This window comes from Crassostrea angulata, chromosome 5 (genome assembly GCF_025612915.1).
Source record: "Crassostrea angulata isolate pt1a10 chromosome 5, ASM2561291v2, whole genome shotgun sequence".
Taxonomy (NCBI): domain Eukaryota; kingdom Metazoa; phylum Mollusca; class Bivalvia; order Ostreida; family Ostreidae; genus Magallana; species Magallana angulata.
This window is the reverse complement of record NC_069115.1, coordinates 52,626,424-52,642,667: the sequence shown is the minus strand read 5'-3', so window position 1 is coordinate 52,642,667 and position 16,244 is coordinate 52,626,424. Positions and strand designations below refer to the sequence as shown.

Here is a 16,244-nt window from a genome sequence, read left to right as displayed (position 1 = left end):
GTTTTTGTTCAATTGTTTTAGCATTTCATAGTATACCGTTGCATAGCATACCATATTATCAAACCTTTAGACGAAGTAGTTTTAATTTGATATCAAACATATTAAGTCACCATTTTAATTGTTTTGTAAGAAGCGCAATCATTTCAAAGTATGATAGATCATACGTAATTTGTTTATGAAAACAAACGGCATCTCAATCACAAATATTATGATTTTGTTTATTTTTAAAATTTCAATTGAAATTCACTAGTTGTTCTCTTTGAATGAAAATGCTGTAAAACTTCGTTTCCTGAATTTTCTTGTTTTTCTAAACGACCATCGTCGATCCTTTGTAGAAGTAGGTTCTTCCTGTAAAAAGACAAATTGCATTTAAAAATATATTTCGTTAGTAAATAACCATTATTTACGCTCGCACGCACGCAGAGATATCTTTATTACATGTTTAGCTTAATGAAAAAATAAATATATAATACCTTCAGATTTCCTGGATGTTGCAAAGGTACAGAAATTGGGCCCGATTGGTTTGGCTTAGTCAGCTGAAGTTACAAAGTGTGAATAACTGATGATTAGCCACATGTTTAATTCTTAGATTAATGAATGATTTTTAATTCAAGAGAAGCAGGATAACATAACATGTACAGGTACTTTAATATGAGACAGAGCATGAAATTAACTTCACTAACTTTCTTGATTCATAAGATAATTTTTAGAACAGAGCGTATTTCTTTTGACTGAGAACACACCTGTGAATATATATATATATATATATATATATATATATATATATATATATATATATATATATATATATATATATATATATGCACGTTCTTGATATTACGAACTCATCTTACCGTAAACAAGCAAACTTCTTTTGGTTCTTTTGAATCCGTGTCTAATCCCTTTGCACGTTTTAAGATTGACTTTTCCACGTATAATGGTTTTTCTGGCCATTTTTTGTTACAAAGTATGAAATACGAGGAGGTATTTAAGGTTCCATCAGTCTCATCGACGAGAATTACCCGCCACTGAGCATTTTCTGGTATAGAAGAAGACCTTCTGGCGTATTTGCAATAACCATTGTCATTCATAACTAAAATTTTGTCAGAGTCCTGGGATACGATTTGAAAAAGATTGAAAGTATTTTCAATTGCCTGGAATATTAATAAAGCTCCTATGTTAGAAGGAGTACATTTCAAAGCTCCTAAATAACTAAATAAAAGCAAAAAAAGTCTTCCGAGTTGGACGGACGGATTTCTGGCTGGCGAAACTATAAAACCTCCATTATGAATTATGCTTTGTAAGTTTATCATCTTCAGGTTCAATTCCTCTAAATACGCATTTAGCTCTTTTTCCTCAAATGGATCAAAAATTGTTAGAATTCCTACATCTTTGAGTGTCGGCACTGAAAAAATACTGGAAAGAAATGATATATTATCTCTTCTTTCCTTTTCAATATACGTCTGTAAAGCAGATATGGTATCTCGAAAGCGTTTGTTTGTTTTCAAACAAGTCTGATATCTAAATAAAAGTGAATGCCGGAACGTGGATATTCTAACAAACAGTTTCAACAACTGCAGAGCTGTAAGCCAATCATCTTTTCCTCCTAACATAAGACACTTAATCCGACTTTTAAGACGTCCCAACTCAGATACTCCAATATGAATGTCAATATTTTTACTGAGGATGTCTAGCGAAGACTTATTTGGTGTTTTTCTGTCAGTAAAAGAATCAATGAGTGTCTCTGCGCTTCCAAACATCTCTTCTAAACCAGCTTGTTCGTGTTGATTTGCATCATGCATGGTATGTTCGGGTATTTTTATCTTTTTCCAATCATACATACAACAAAGTATCTTAAGAAAGTAGGCAACTAAAAGTGCAACTGTCAAAGTAATGCTTACTACGGGTAATACCAATCCTGACAAGGACCACATACAGCCCAATAGTTTTATTACTGTTATACATATATCGACTCCACGCTCTAATCTTTTTACACTATTCCATAATTCATCGATTGATTTCAATAATGCAGGACGTAACTTTTTCAAATTGTTAATTATGTCGGTAATTAAATCCCCGACATCGTATCCCCTCGACTGGCAAAAAGACAAAATTTTTTCTAGTTTTGCTTTTGTGTCCATTTCCATCTGTTTACAAAAAAGAAAAAAACTGTTTAAAATATATCATACATTTCTAAATGGGTAAAGTAATTTGAGAACAGGGGGCCCATGGGCCACATTGATCACCTAAATAACGACAACCATGCTAAAATTATCTTTAAGTGAATATATACAAAAATATTTGAACAATGTAGTAAAAATGATCCTGTCTAAAAATAATTTCAAAATTCCATCCACATATTCTTATGCTAAACATTGAACCTCTTTTGAAAATGGATGATTTTATAGTCATACTAGACTTTGACCCGTGCGTGCACGGGTTGGCATTGGACATTTGATGTCGCGCATTTACGAAATAGATACATCAAATTTGCACACCTTGTTGCAATTGACATTCACAACTCTCGGAATTTTTTATATTTAACGCACAGAGTTAGAGTTATATCCCGTATTTTCTTTCATGAGCAGAATATATAGCAAATGTTAAATAAAAAATTACACGTATTTGTATTATCGTTTTTGAGTTTATCCATGCAAATGTGAAATTGTGGAAACATAAACCAAAGAGCACCGTGATTTAGCGTAATTTAACGCGCATGCGCAAGATTGTAGAATCCGAAAAATTCACACAATTTCCGGATTTTTTAAAGGAATTTTTGTTGATTATTAATTAGCGCAGCTTGATTGAGAAAAAATAAAAGCAAATTGGAAATCTCCAAGTACCAAAGATGTTAATAATATATAAAACAAAAGACAGTACTCTTTTGATTTCTCGGTATTAAAGCCCAAAAATTCGAGTCTATTATTTTAATATAGTAGTATAGATTTCACACTGAACATTGATAAAGAAGAACTATTCATATCATGATCAATCTTCATCAAACATTTAACCCCTTGTTATGGTCTCAGAACCACAGAGGCCACGGTCAAACAACTGAGAATCGACAAATGTCAAGATAAATTCTTATGCAGTAAATAATGCCAAATACAATAACATTTAAGTTTCCGAAAATAATCAAATTTATTTTCTATGTAAATATTTAATCTCCCAACCCATTGTGACTTTATTTTAGCTACCCCCGGGTATCATAATTTGAGTAAACTTAAATTTCACTATTTATTAATGAATGCTTCCACACAAGTTACCGTCTGGCCCTATGCTTTTTGAGAAGATTCGTAAAAGATTTTTCTCTGTATATCCTATATCAAAAATTTCGACTCTCCTTTTCGGCTCTACCTTAACTTCTTATTTCGTGATTTAAAGGAACTCTAATGTGCAGTACTTTGAGGATTTCTCTACACGTGTAACAGCTTCTCTAATCAATCGGAATTTTTTGAGAAGTTTCCTAAAGATTTGTTTTTCTACACTGTATACTCTTATGTAACAACTCGACCCAAATCCCTCCTTTGTGGCTTGACCTAACCTTTGGGCATCGTGATGTAAACAAAATTGAATATACAGTGCCTGAGGATGCTTCCACATAAGAAACATATTGTCTGACCAACTGGATTCTGAGGAGAACGTTCTGAAAAATGTTTCTCTATATATTCTTATGTTTAAATTCAATACCCTATTAGGGCCTCAATCTTCCCTTGGGGATCATGATTTGAACAAATTTGAATCAACAGAACCTGCTGATGCTGCCACGCAAGTTTTAGCTCTTTTGCCCATTACATTTTGAGAAAATGTTTGAAAAATATTAACAAATATATCATAATTCAAAAGTGTTCCCTTTTAACGGGGACATGGCCCTTCAATTAAACAACTTGTGAACCATTCAGCAATGATTGTTTTGTGCAAAGTTTAGTTGAAATCTGCCAAGTGGTTTAGGACAAGGAGATAAAAATGTGAAAAGTCTACGACAACAACGACGACAGACAACGGACAACTTTTAAAACATTGAAAAATAAATAACAACATAACATTGAAAGTGAACAAAGGTACAGCGAAAATATTAAAAGATGATTTCAAAAGTTAACAAAAAATTGTTTAAGATATCGACTTTTTAAAATTTGTACGAGGTGTGAGGTCATATTTAAAGCTGACATGAATTCAAAAATACGCATTTATTCCCTTTTATCTCCGACTACCGCCATATTAGTTATCTATTTGTATTGTTCTGCTTATCGCTACACACCCCTGGCTGATAGCTGATATATGGCTGATAACACTGTTCATGCCTCACCGCATTCAAGCATTACATTCACATGAACACGTTACATACATGTACGACGAAAATACTTGTAAAACGCGTTTTGAACAAGAATAATATGACAACCACTGCACTGGTAAGGAATATCCAATAAAATGAAATCCAGGCACGCATATTTAAAAAAAAATCAAGAAAATTGTAGAACGTTTTCCTGGGTATGTTGTAACATCGCACATGCGCAAATCACACACAGTGGCAGATCGAAGTTAGCAACCTTCTTGTATTATATGTACAGAGGGTCTGATTTTTAAAAAAATATTTGTTTTAGGTAATTTTGGGCATTGAGTGTATAAATTAGATTAGAAATATGTCATGAAAGGATAATTTAAATAAAAAAAAAGTCCCGGGGAAGGGGGTCTATACCCGGGGGGGGGGGGGGGGTTGGAAGGGGAGGGGGGGGGGTCGATCCTGTCCTCAAGCACCTGTGACTAAATGTTGAATATTACAGAACAAGACCTAAAATGTGACAAATGCTGGAAACTATCTAGAATCAGGCATCCGGCAAATTTATTATCTGCAAATAGCGTATTACGCCTCGCACTTCTTTGTAAACTATGCAGCTTCTAAAAATTGATTTTATGTTTTAATACATTTACCTTGGAAGGTTAACTTTAAAATTTTTACTAAATCATTATTCAACCAGGCTCTATATAAAGTAAAAATTATTTAATCATGCTTAAATGCTTAAAATTATTTTCGGAAGTATACAATCCTCGACAAGTTGTCGACTAAAAGTATAGGAAAGCTATTTCGGAAAACAACAAAACATCGCAATTTATGTTATTTAATGCTTTTGTAGTTTCGGCATAACAGTTTTTTTTAGCGTATTCTATGTTGCTGTCGTTTATATTTTATGCCAATTTTTTTTAAAGGAATAGTTTGTTTCTGTTTTGTTTACCGACATTTTTACTAAAATTGTGACCATGACCCTTTCAAGGAAAAATAATGTGATAATGTTTCAAATTCTGCTTCACAAGAACTACAATGCTACAATTTTTCTGATTACTATTTGATCATCCTCAAATAATGTAGATTCTAAATCGTTGAATTTGTAAACCTCGAACTAATACTTGGGACCCAAAGAGGGGTTTAAAGTTTTACACAGAAATATATGGAGCAAAAATGTTTAAATTTTTTTTTCTTAAAAACTACAAGGAGTATTCTTATAAAGGATAGAGTCTTAATTGTTTAAATTGTGATCTTAAGATAGACTGGGGCCACAAAAGGGGTTGAATGTTTAACTGTGAAATATATAGGGATATATTTAAAAACTAAGATAAAATGTACCATGAACTGTTGTTCGGGTAAGCGATGTGGCCCATGAGCCTCTTGAAATGTTTACTATGCTTCACGTAAGGCATTATTACTAGTCAACTAAACTTCTTAGCGTCAGTCCTCGAGATATAAGTGAGATACATGTATATAGAGCTAAACAATTCTTCGTTATGTAGGACAAAGTTTCGGTCATGTTTTTGTTTACATTTTGAATTTTTCGCGTTTAGACTAAGAAAGAATGTCGCAAATGCTAGGAACTGGATATTTGAATTCAAACATAAAACTTAAGCTGCTTAAGATGACCATCAAATGATAAGCGAGTGTTGTTTTTTTTCCGGCAAAATTGAAAATATAGTTAAAGAAACTTGAAAACAATGCTGTCGTAGTTTTCATGTGAGAATTTTTCCTTAATATCACATTTCTTTTAAAATTTTGTATTACTGGCATCTGGATAGTATTTATCATCAGCATATAACATGGACTTAAATAGAATAAAACTGTAGAATTTATTAGTAAAATATTCGCTATTACTGTCTCGAAAATATAATTAAAAACCTAATACAATTTTTCAAAGAAGCATTTTCTGTGTGAAACGCAACAAAAAAGATTGCCATTTTGCTATGATTGTAACCCATCTAAACACACATAACTTTTCCAATTATTTATTTGTTTTTGTAACATTTTCTCAGTTGTTTATCAAATAATTATTCATCTTTTTTATGGTTGCCACTTTCAAAAATCTTGCTTAATGAAGATCAAAATCAAGAATGTAAAATATATATCTTATCTGATGTCCTGCATTTTTTCAATTACATGCTTTTCTGTGTCATAAAAATAATTTCAAAAATTCTTTTTTTGCAGGTTATGATATGCGAGTAATACAATGTAACAAGATGGTATTTTTCACGTAGAACACAGTTTTTGTTCGTCATAATATTTTGTAAATTACAACTTTTAATGTCTATCATTGCACTGAATTAAATGCATATTGCATACAATTCATGAGTTATTTTCTTCTAAATACCGAACGTTCGATTTGTTGTTTTAAAAACAAAGTACCTAATACATGCATATGTATTTTAATTAAATTAAATTCAAATATTTCTAGCAAACATGTGCTGTGGGATGAGTAAAATGGTTGAATTATCATTCGTTTTTTGCATGTTTATTATAAAACAATTCTATATATACATGTTTTTGATGTAATAAAATTTACCTTGTGAAATGCATGACTAAAGTAACGCAATGCACAAGAATTCCATTCCTGATTTGCGGATGCTGAAATAACCTAATTAATCTTAAGCCAATTCAATACTAAGTTATGTAACGTAAAGTGACCGCATTAATTTGTACGTTCGTTTCAAATACAGGTTGGCAACTAATAAATAATTAAATGCTTTAACATGTACTAATATTAAAAAAACATTTGAAAAGATGTCCTTGTACTACATTGGAATTACGTCATAAGTGAACAATTTAAAACCTATGAATAAAAAGAATGCCAACTGTTTATGCGACAACACGTTGCAAAATATCGGAATATCCTAGATATTGTTCGTTTTTTTGTACTAAAAAACATGGTCGTACACATGCGTTTTAATTGAATCTAAATTCCTTCTGAGTATACTCAGGCAAATCTAAGTTAATGATATGATGATGCTTAAGACTTATATTAACCCATTGAATAGAACTGAATTACATTAAAATCCGGTGAAAATATGTATTCTTAACTATACGTTTTTGAACCGCATAGTATTGGACGCTATACTGAAACAAAATTGACACTTGGATGCAAAGGTTTCTTAAGAGAGAGAGAGAGAGAGTTTATATGTATTACTGAATTCATCATTATCATTTTATCGTAGCTCTTTGACTTTTGTCAAAGACCAGGGGTTATGTGGATGATAGACTTGTTTTCAGAAGAGGTAAACATGTGTGACTGAGTTCATTTGTGGAGAGGTTAATCGTATGGTTCTGTGCGTCATTTATTGCTGTCATCTTCATGGGTTGTATTAAAATATGTTCTTGGTCTTATTATTATTTAAAACAATATTGTTAAAAATATTACTTAAAGTATATGTGGCGTTTTTTTCATGCCTAGAAATATTTGATTGATTGAATTATTTAAAAAAGTTATATAAAGATTTATTTTCACAATAAATTACGCAGTTTATATCATTCGGATAAAAAAGTATAGTAATAAATGGAGTCGAAAATAAAATCCGCCTTAAATCGGTCACGTGATACCATGCTCAGTCTATCACAACAACAATGGCGACGACAAGAACGATAGATATATCGTTTACTTTGACAGATTTGGCAAAGAACAAAAAAAAAATAGACAGACTGACAAGGATAGGAACAAAGGGAAGATTGTCATCGGAGACCATGTAGAATGATAGATTAGGAATTAAAACTGAATCAAACTTAAGTTTTTATCATGAAGTTGTAGGGGTTTTGCTATTCAGGTTCATACGTACTTCATGTGTTCCATGTCTTTACTTTATTAGTTATAAACCACAAGTAGAGGAATTTTTTAAATAAAGAATAAATAAACACTCTCGTACATGCATCTCTCAGGGAGAAGGGGTATTTACTCATTTTACCGTGTCGTTGATATAAAATCGGTTTCATTTTTATTACACATAATTAGCAATTCATACCTTTCTACATTAATGAATAATGGAATAATAATGCTTTATGTATCATCTGATATAAGAATTATCTAATTTAAGACATGAAAAACGTGACTCTAATTTGTAAACAAACTGTACTTCCATCGTGTTTTCAATACTTGGTTTTCCCCACACTTATGCACAGTGGCGTTACAAATGGCGGATCACATTAATATTCATCAGACGTGTAGCAAAGTTTTAAGACAAATAACTAAAACATGTTTTACGGGCCTAGAGTTTGTAAAACGTCTAATTATAAGAAGCACCATGTTTTTTTTTACTCCAAATACGCCACATATACCTTTAATATTCAAGCATTCCACTTTAAAGTTGCAAATCTAATAATGTTCAATGCAGTGTATAATTTGTTTAAAGTGAACAATTCATTTAGCAATAAAGGACTACATGTATAAGGCGTATTAAGCATTTTGCCCCAAAATTCTGTTGAGAACTTTAAGATTAAGTTATAACCTAGTTAAAATCATTTCGAAAGTAAGTAGTATTCAAAATTGTTCAAAGCAAAATATATTACATCATAGAAGAACTGCTATTAGAGAGAGTTAACTACTATTTTTAGTTTAAAGTTTAATGAAAAATAGTTTTGATCTAGAACAACATTAAACTTGTTAAGTACGAATGCGGATATAACAAAATCTCCAATATAGTGGATTATTGTAAAGGTCCTTCACAATATTCATACATGTAGCATAGCTTAATAAACTTTTCTTATACTTTTATAACGAACTTTCAAAAATCATGCATCATACTTATCATATAAATTGGATTGAATTTTAACACATGTTTTTCCAAGAAGATTATTCACACAAAAGTCTTTCAGAAAGAAAAAAGATTTAGATAGTCAAGCTAGGTTTAAAATGTAAACATTTTAGGCCGTTTAATGGATCAAAACTTAGATTACAAAACGCACATTGTAATATTTACCTTCTTTCTCAGGTTTTATACTGCAGAAGTTGTACTACACTATCGAAAGACACATTCAACTAGTCCCAGTTTGGTAGTGGCTACCCTTTTTGATAGCACGTTTCTATGTAGCTTTTACGTAACTTGAAAAATGATTGATGGCAAAAACAATGAACAAACTGGACCAGAGTATGTCTTTGGTCATAAGCAGAGACTTAAATACAGCCCGTACCAAACATTTAGCAAGATTTAAAGAATCATTTCTAGATATAGAATCAAAACCAGAGTTCTGGGCCAGCTACTTACAATGGGCTAATATTGGCGAGGATACCAAAGGAAATATTGACGTCATCCATACCATGACAACACCAATGACGTCCTTCATAACCATGGAAAAAACGCTACATCCTGTGTTCTTTTGTTTATCCCCATCTTTGTTCTATTGTTCATATTTCATTGAGGTTCCAATAATAATTGTTTAATCTCTTTTGTCCTATTGTTAACACACCCTCTTTATTCTTAAAATTAAATACACAACAAAAGGACATCATTAAAAAGGTAAAAAAATGCTACGTCATTGAATACAGCAATAATTATTGTAAATAATTTAACTGATGGCAAAAAAGGTGTTTTTATTGTCCCTGATGGGAGTTTGTCCGTGTAATACAAATGCTACATCATTGAAAATTTTCATTTGTAAATAATATACTAGTAACCGAAAGGTTAACTAGTAAAAACCAAAAGGGAAACTTAAATGTCCCTTAGCTAAAATTAACAAAGAGAAATACTTTTGTAAGAAATGGGGCGGGGGCAGCCCTAATGGGAGTTTTCCATGACGTTAAGAGAGGAACCCTTTTCCTTTCATTGGTTAAAAGAGTTCACAACAAGATATCTCAGTGAAAAGAGGATTATTCGACCGATATATTACGAGCAGTAAATGTATCTACACACTTTGACCTAAACAACATATACAGAAACATTTAATTGAAATATGAGATTTAAACGCCTTATGTATTCACACACCGTTTATTCCAATCGATTGTACAGGTCAAACATGCAAAAATTACATCGCATAGTCTATATGGCAATCCCTAGGGATGGGACGAGTGTTTATTGCAATCATGAATTCCGCTGAATTTTGATAAAAATTCTTCAACAGAGAACTTTTCATTTTATCGTTTCCTTAATTTTTATTATTATATCTTTAAAACTCTGTTCTTGCGCTTATAAATAACAACACTTTTTTCGTTAATCACACGTTGATTATTTTTTTATTAACATTGTTTACAAAATTATGGTAATATAATACACATTTACAATCATGAATACACTTCACATCATTGGCATTGACCTGTTACGAGATTTATCACAGGACGCACGTAGACTACATTGTAACATATTTTATTGCAACTACTGATAAAAGATATATGGCTCTGAAACATACACAAACATACATACACATCACAAGACAACACAAACACATTTATCAAGTACAATAACTCCATTTCATAATTTGATCACATTTACTACTTAAATGAAAATGAAAATAGATCAACTAAAAATCCAATCAATTGGTCAGATTCCACCATTATTAATAAGAATGATCAATATGTAAATTTATCACATGTATGCATAATTATGACTTTTAGATATAAATGTCAAAAATTAGTATAGACACAGTTAAGACAATTAGGACACCACATACATGTTAGTCACACAAAACATAGATCTTACCAGATATATGGTATCAGAACCTTGGTAATATGCAATTTACATCACTGTAAATTACTCATGGAGGATTGTAGGAATTGGTCTACAACCAAATAAATAATTGATTACTGATAAAATAATTACTTTAATCAATAGCATTTTAACCCTTTATTTTAATTGATAATATATTCATCTTTCACACAAGTTAATAAAGTGAATAAACTCTCTGACTTTAGGTCTTAGTCCAAGTCTGTATAGGTTGAAATATATGACACACTACGCTCAACAGTAGTCACTTGAGACATTAAGGCGGAAGGCTTCATCGTCACAACATGTCTGACTTCCGTTCGAAACGCCATTGTGTTCCGGATTGATAACATTATGTCGTGGTACAAAATAGCTATACACCGTTTAATTGAACTCTTCTAACTAAGGAGATGAGATAGGAATTGAATCATCAAAACGCTTAGAAAATATGTCAATTTTCTTCCTGTTTAAAGCTTTTCACTAACATTGATTATCAGCTGTTTTGTACGGAAAACGTGGAATCTAAATAATATACCGTTTCCCTGCTCTGCTGCTATTGGCAATACATTTTTGTCATGTCATCTGCAACAGACGATCATACATATGTGGCAGATTATCGATATAGGTAAGCAGATGTCAAATTTTCATTTAAACTATATATGTATGATGAATATAAAATGAAAGTACCGTACGTAGTACGATCTCTTGAATTGATCCTAACTTCCCAAATTAAAAAAAACATTTGCAGTAAAAGACTTTCATTGAAACTTTGACATTAAACTAATGTATTTTGATTAAAATAAATACAGCTAGGTAGCAATAGCAGTGGAAGCCCGGATTTGCAAGCCAAATGAGGGAAAGACAGAATTCTGAAAAGGAGCATGTTTTTCATTTCCACACACGCATGTGTATCACTATGGACATCTAATGTATGTATTAATATGCGTATGGTTGTTGTTTATAATTGCTATTGTATATAAAAAAGTAAAAGGCAATTTATAATATAATTTACTACTAATATTTAGTTTTAAAGAGTTAAATATATATAATGCATTCATCAAAAATATAATTTTCCAGCTTCAAACATTATCATAAGCACTATTTATCTTATATCTACATATTTAGCATAGACTTGTTCCTTTTTTTGATTTTTCTTCGTGATTTTTATTAATTAAAAAATTGATCCCAAGATATTTGAGACCATGTAAAATAAAGAAAGACAACTCTTAAACAGGATCTTTCATACCAAGATTTTTGCAAAAATTAAGTATTTCCTTTAACTTTTCAATTTCATTCAATTTCTTTTCTTCATCCCATTCACCAACGAATATTGTTTATATTTTCAGGTTTTTGTGGGAATTTGTCCAGCAGTTTGCCTTAAAAGAATTTTTTTATATTTTAGTTTCATATTTATGTGGATTCCAATAAAAATCATACCAACTTCATTCGTGATTTTAATGTTTTTCATTTCTAAACTTAATAACATTTCACTTTCATAAGAATTTTAAAACAGAAATGTTTAAAAATTTGATAAATAAGGGGTTATCTGGAACCAGACTGATATTTTAAAAATTCTCTAGAAAATAGTGTATTGTATTTTGAGGTCTATTATTGTTGAATACTGTGCCTAGTATTGGTAACAAATGCATGCAACAAAAATCTCCTACACTTATTTGGTGTAGAGATCCACCTTAAAAACACCCCAAAATCACTTCAAAGAATTCAACCTTTCACCTTAAAACCACCAACCAACGCTAAGATCACTAGACCATGAACAACAATCTTAATACTCTCTACTTTACATGTATGAAATAACTTGAATAAAACTATATAATATGGAAACATATGACAGCAATAATAAATTTATTCAAACAACCAATAATTAAAATCACTTGTAACCTGTTCTTTCACAGACCCATTAATTATACCCGCACTTTCTAAAGAAAGTTCGATATATTGTTGTTACTCTGTTCCGTCCGTCCGTCCGTCCGTCAAGTTTTACTTTCTCAAACTGCTCTTACATCTTATAAACCAGCAAACTGAACTCTTGGGGTTTGATTTGGGGTATCATGTTGTTTTGTAAAAAGGTTTCAAAAATTCTCTATTAGTCCTGGGGGTCAAATAATTGGTAAAAAATGACGTTTTTCACAAAATACCTTCTTCCTCGAACTCCTCCTACATTTTCAACAGTAGACAAATCATCTTCTGGAATATGTTTTAGGGTATCCTATAAATGCGCAATAAGGTTTTGGAATTTTCAATTTTGTCCTGGGGGTCATTTAATGGCTGAAATATGACGGGTTTTTTTACAAAAAAACTGGTTTCAAAAACGTCATTTTTTTGGGCAGTAGCCAAATGATCTTCTAGAATATGAATGGGGGTGTCATATTGAAGTGTGATCAGGTTCCAGAATTTTTTTTATTAAGGGAATCAGTGGGTAACAAAATATGACGTTTTTTTGCAAAAAAAGTATGGTTCCCAGAACTTCTCTCACATTTTTTGGAGTAGCTACGTCATCCCTTGGGATGTAATTGGGGCTGTCCTATATTTGTGCAATAAGGTTTTAAAAATTTTAATTTCATCCAGGGAGTCAAATAGTAGCAGAAAATTGACGTTTATCACTAAAAAAACATCGATCCAAGAGCTCATCTTATGATTTAATGGATAGACACATCGTATCTTGGGATATGGTAGGAACTGTTCTATAGATGTGCAGTAAGGTTTTAAAAATTTAAATTTCATCCAGGGAGTCAAAAAGTAGCAAATAATTGACGTTTATCACTCCAAAAAAGTTAGATCCTAGAACTCCTTTTATGATTTAATGGATAGACACATCATATCTTGGGATATGATAGGAACGGTTCCATTGATGTGCATTACGGTTTTGAAAAATTAAATTTAACCCTGAGGCCCATTACCTACATACCTTTTAATGCCCTTTAAGGATCAAGAATATATATGATCAAGGGGTGGAGATCTCAACCGTTTTCGAGATATTCGTGCACTTCCTGTTCGAGGGGGGTCACGACCACCCCCGGGGCCCATGACCTACATACCGTTTGATGTCCCTTGACACAAGGAACAAGAAAATATATGGTTTAAGGGTGGGGATCTCAACTGTTATTAAGGGATGTTAACAGATATTAAGGGACTTGCTGTTCGAGGGGGTCAGGACCACCCACAGGGCCCATGACCTACATAACATTTGATGCCCCTTGACATCAGAAACATGAATATATCTGGTTTAGGGGTCATGATTATAACAGTTTCTGAGATATATAGTAATTTTAAATTCCTGGGGGTGGGATGACCCCAGGTGTCAGATCTAATAAATCCTATATATTGCCAGTAACAGTCAACATATGATTATGAAAACCCTTTATTATTATCTTTGTCCGTTTTCAAGTTACCATTTACAATAGAGTCTAAAATTCTTCCTACAAGGTTCAATATTATACCCCACACCATTTTGAACACAACTAGATGATATACAGGCCTATCATATCCTAGAGTTTTGTACAATTCTGTTCAGCAATCTGTGAGAAACAAGTTCAGAGCGGGAAAGACGAAAAAGAAGAAGACAAAGAATAAAATTACATGTATTAAGAACCGTACAAAAACAATAAGTCTCCAAATTTCATTCCAGAGACTTAATAATAAAGATTGAATAGAGATAGGATCATCAAACATTAATAATTTAAAGATAATTGACAATTTCTGATTCTAAGGGGGTCATAATGACCCCTTAGGGTCATGACTTACAATGACTTATAATGATCTGATGCGCCATGACCTAAGGAGGAATAATATCTTTGGATTAAGGTGGGGATCTCAATGGTTTTTACGATATTTGATAATTTCATGGAGAGCACTTGTGATCATGACCTACATACCATCTGAAATGCCTTGAACAAAGAAACAATAATATAATATTTACATGATATATGATTCAATTTAAGAACCCAGATATAGATCAATCATCTATGTTTTGTAATATGCTTCCTATGTATATATACATACATGTATTAGTTTGTGTTTTGTTCTATACTATTTATGTTCATGACTATAGTATGGCTTAGTCTTATTTTAAATTACATTAAAAAATTGTCAAATATATGACTTGGAACCCCCACTCCCAAACCCATCAAATATAAACTGTTCTCGCCCCCCTTAATTGTCAAATGATCTATTAAAGTCAAAATATAATTTGGGTGTCTAAAAACTTTCATAAACTGGTAAAAAAACTATAATTCTTAAAAAAAATTACATTACACCTTGCATATTTGACAAATGACCTATTGAGATATGATCAGAGGTCATATTTCAACCTTGGGATCAATAACTAATATTTATTGACAAGTTAATATTAATAACAATAAATGATTCAAATTATAAATGTTTATACTCCTGGTTCTAAAGATTCAGTCTTCTTAATACATTCTTACATGTGTACAGTAGAAAATTTTAAATTATTTCTTAATTGCCTTTTCTCTCCTGATGCACATTAACATTTTGGAAATTGCTTAATTCCATTTTTAAGATTTATAAACAAAATGTTATATGCATGTGTATTCGCCTATTTGGGACAATTGTAAAGTCTCCTAAACAAAGCAGTGTCATCATTATATAGGATAGGAATTACCCATATGGATCAAACACTACACATGAATAAAATAAAATACTTTATTATTTCTAGTTCTAGAATGTCAAAGTGTCTCCAAGCGGGCATAACCTATATACAATTTGACGCACAATGACACAAAGAGCAAGAATAAGTTATATGGCTTAGGGATGAGGATCTCAGAAGTTAACAAAATATAGAGTGTTTCATCATTTCCAATTTCATAAAGGCGGGTGGTTGGGTGGATGGGGGGGGGGGGGGGTTAAAGACAACACCTGGGAGTCATTAATGCACTTTACACCATTTGATGCATCATAATGACATTAGAAGATATTTTGTATTTTCCTGTTTCGTGGGGTCAGAACAGTCCCATAAGGTTATGACCTACATTGTATTAGATGCATTATAAATACATTAAGAAAGAAATACTCCTTCCTTCCTTCCTATTATAACTCATATAAAAATGATAAGTGTCTACACTTTCTTACATGTAACACACAAATTTAGCCTAATACGAAATTCTTTATACATGGTCAGTATGGGGTCAACTTAATAGTGTAAGTCTGACAAATGAAAAAAAAACTACCTTTGCAATTAAAATGACAGAAACTTTACAAATGCAATAGGATAGGTAACGGTGATAAGCTTATTTAAATATTAAAAGATGATGATACAGTATATG

The 16,244-nt window shown here is 31.7% G+C and overlaps 1 protein-coding gene and 1 long non-coding RNA gene across 2 annotated transcripts; one reads left to right on the top strand and one right to left on the bottom strand.

The window, feature by feature from the left end:
- Nucleotides 1-246: 246 nt before the first annotated feature.
- LOC128185496 (uncharacterized) lies at nucleotides 247-1,802 on the bottom strand. The gene is made up of 4 exons (XM_052855079.1): nucleotides 1,280-1,802; nucleotides 855-1,093; nucleotides 474-536; nucleotides 247-348 (listed from the first exon to the last, which is right to left on the bottom strand). Exons 1-4 carry the CDS (start codon nucleotides 1,800-1,802, stop codon nucleotides 247-249), a joined length of 927 nt encoding a protein of 308 aa, XP_052711039.1.
- Nucleotides 1,803-11,240: 9,438 nt separating this feature from the next.
- On the top strand, nucleotides 11,241-12,386 carry LOC128186065 (uncharacterized). The gene is made up of 3 exons (XR_008243887.1): nucleotides 11,241-11,566; nucleotides 11,751-11,870; nucleotides 12,288-12,386. It is a non-coding gene; the product is annotated as an uncharacterized LOC128186065 (long non-coding RNA).
- The last annotated feature ends 3,858 nt before the right edge of the window (nucleotides 12,387-16,244 follow it).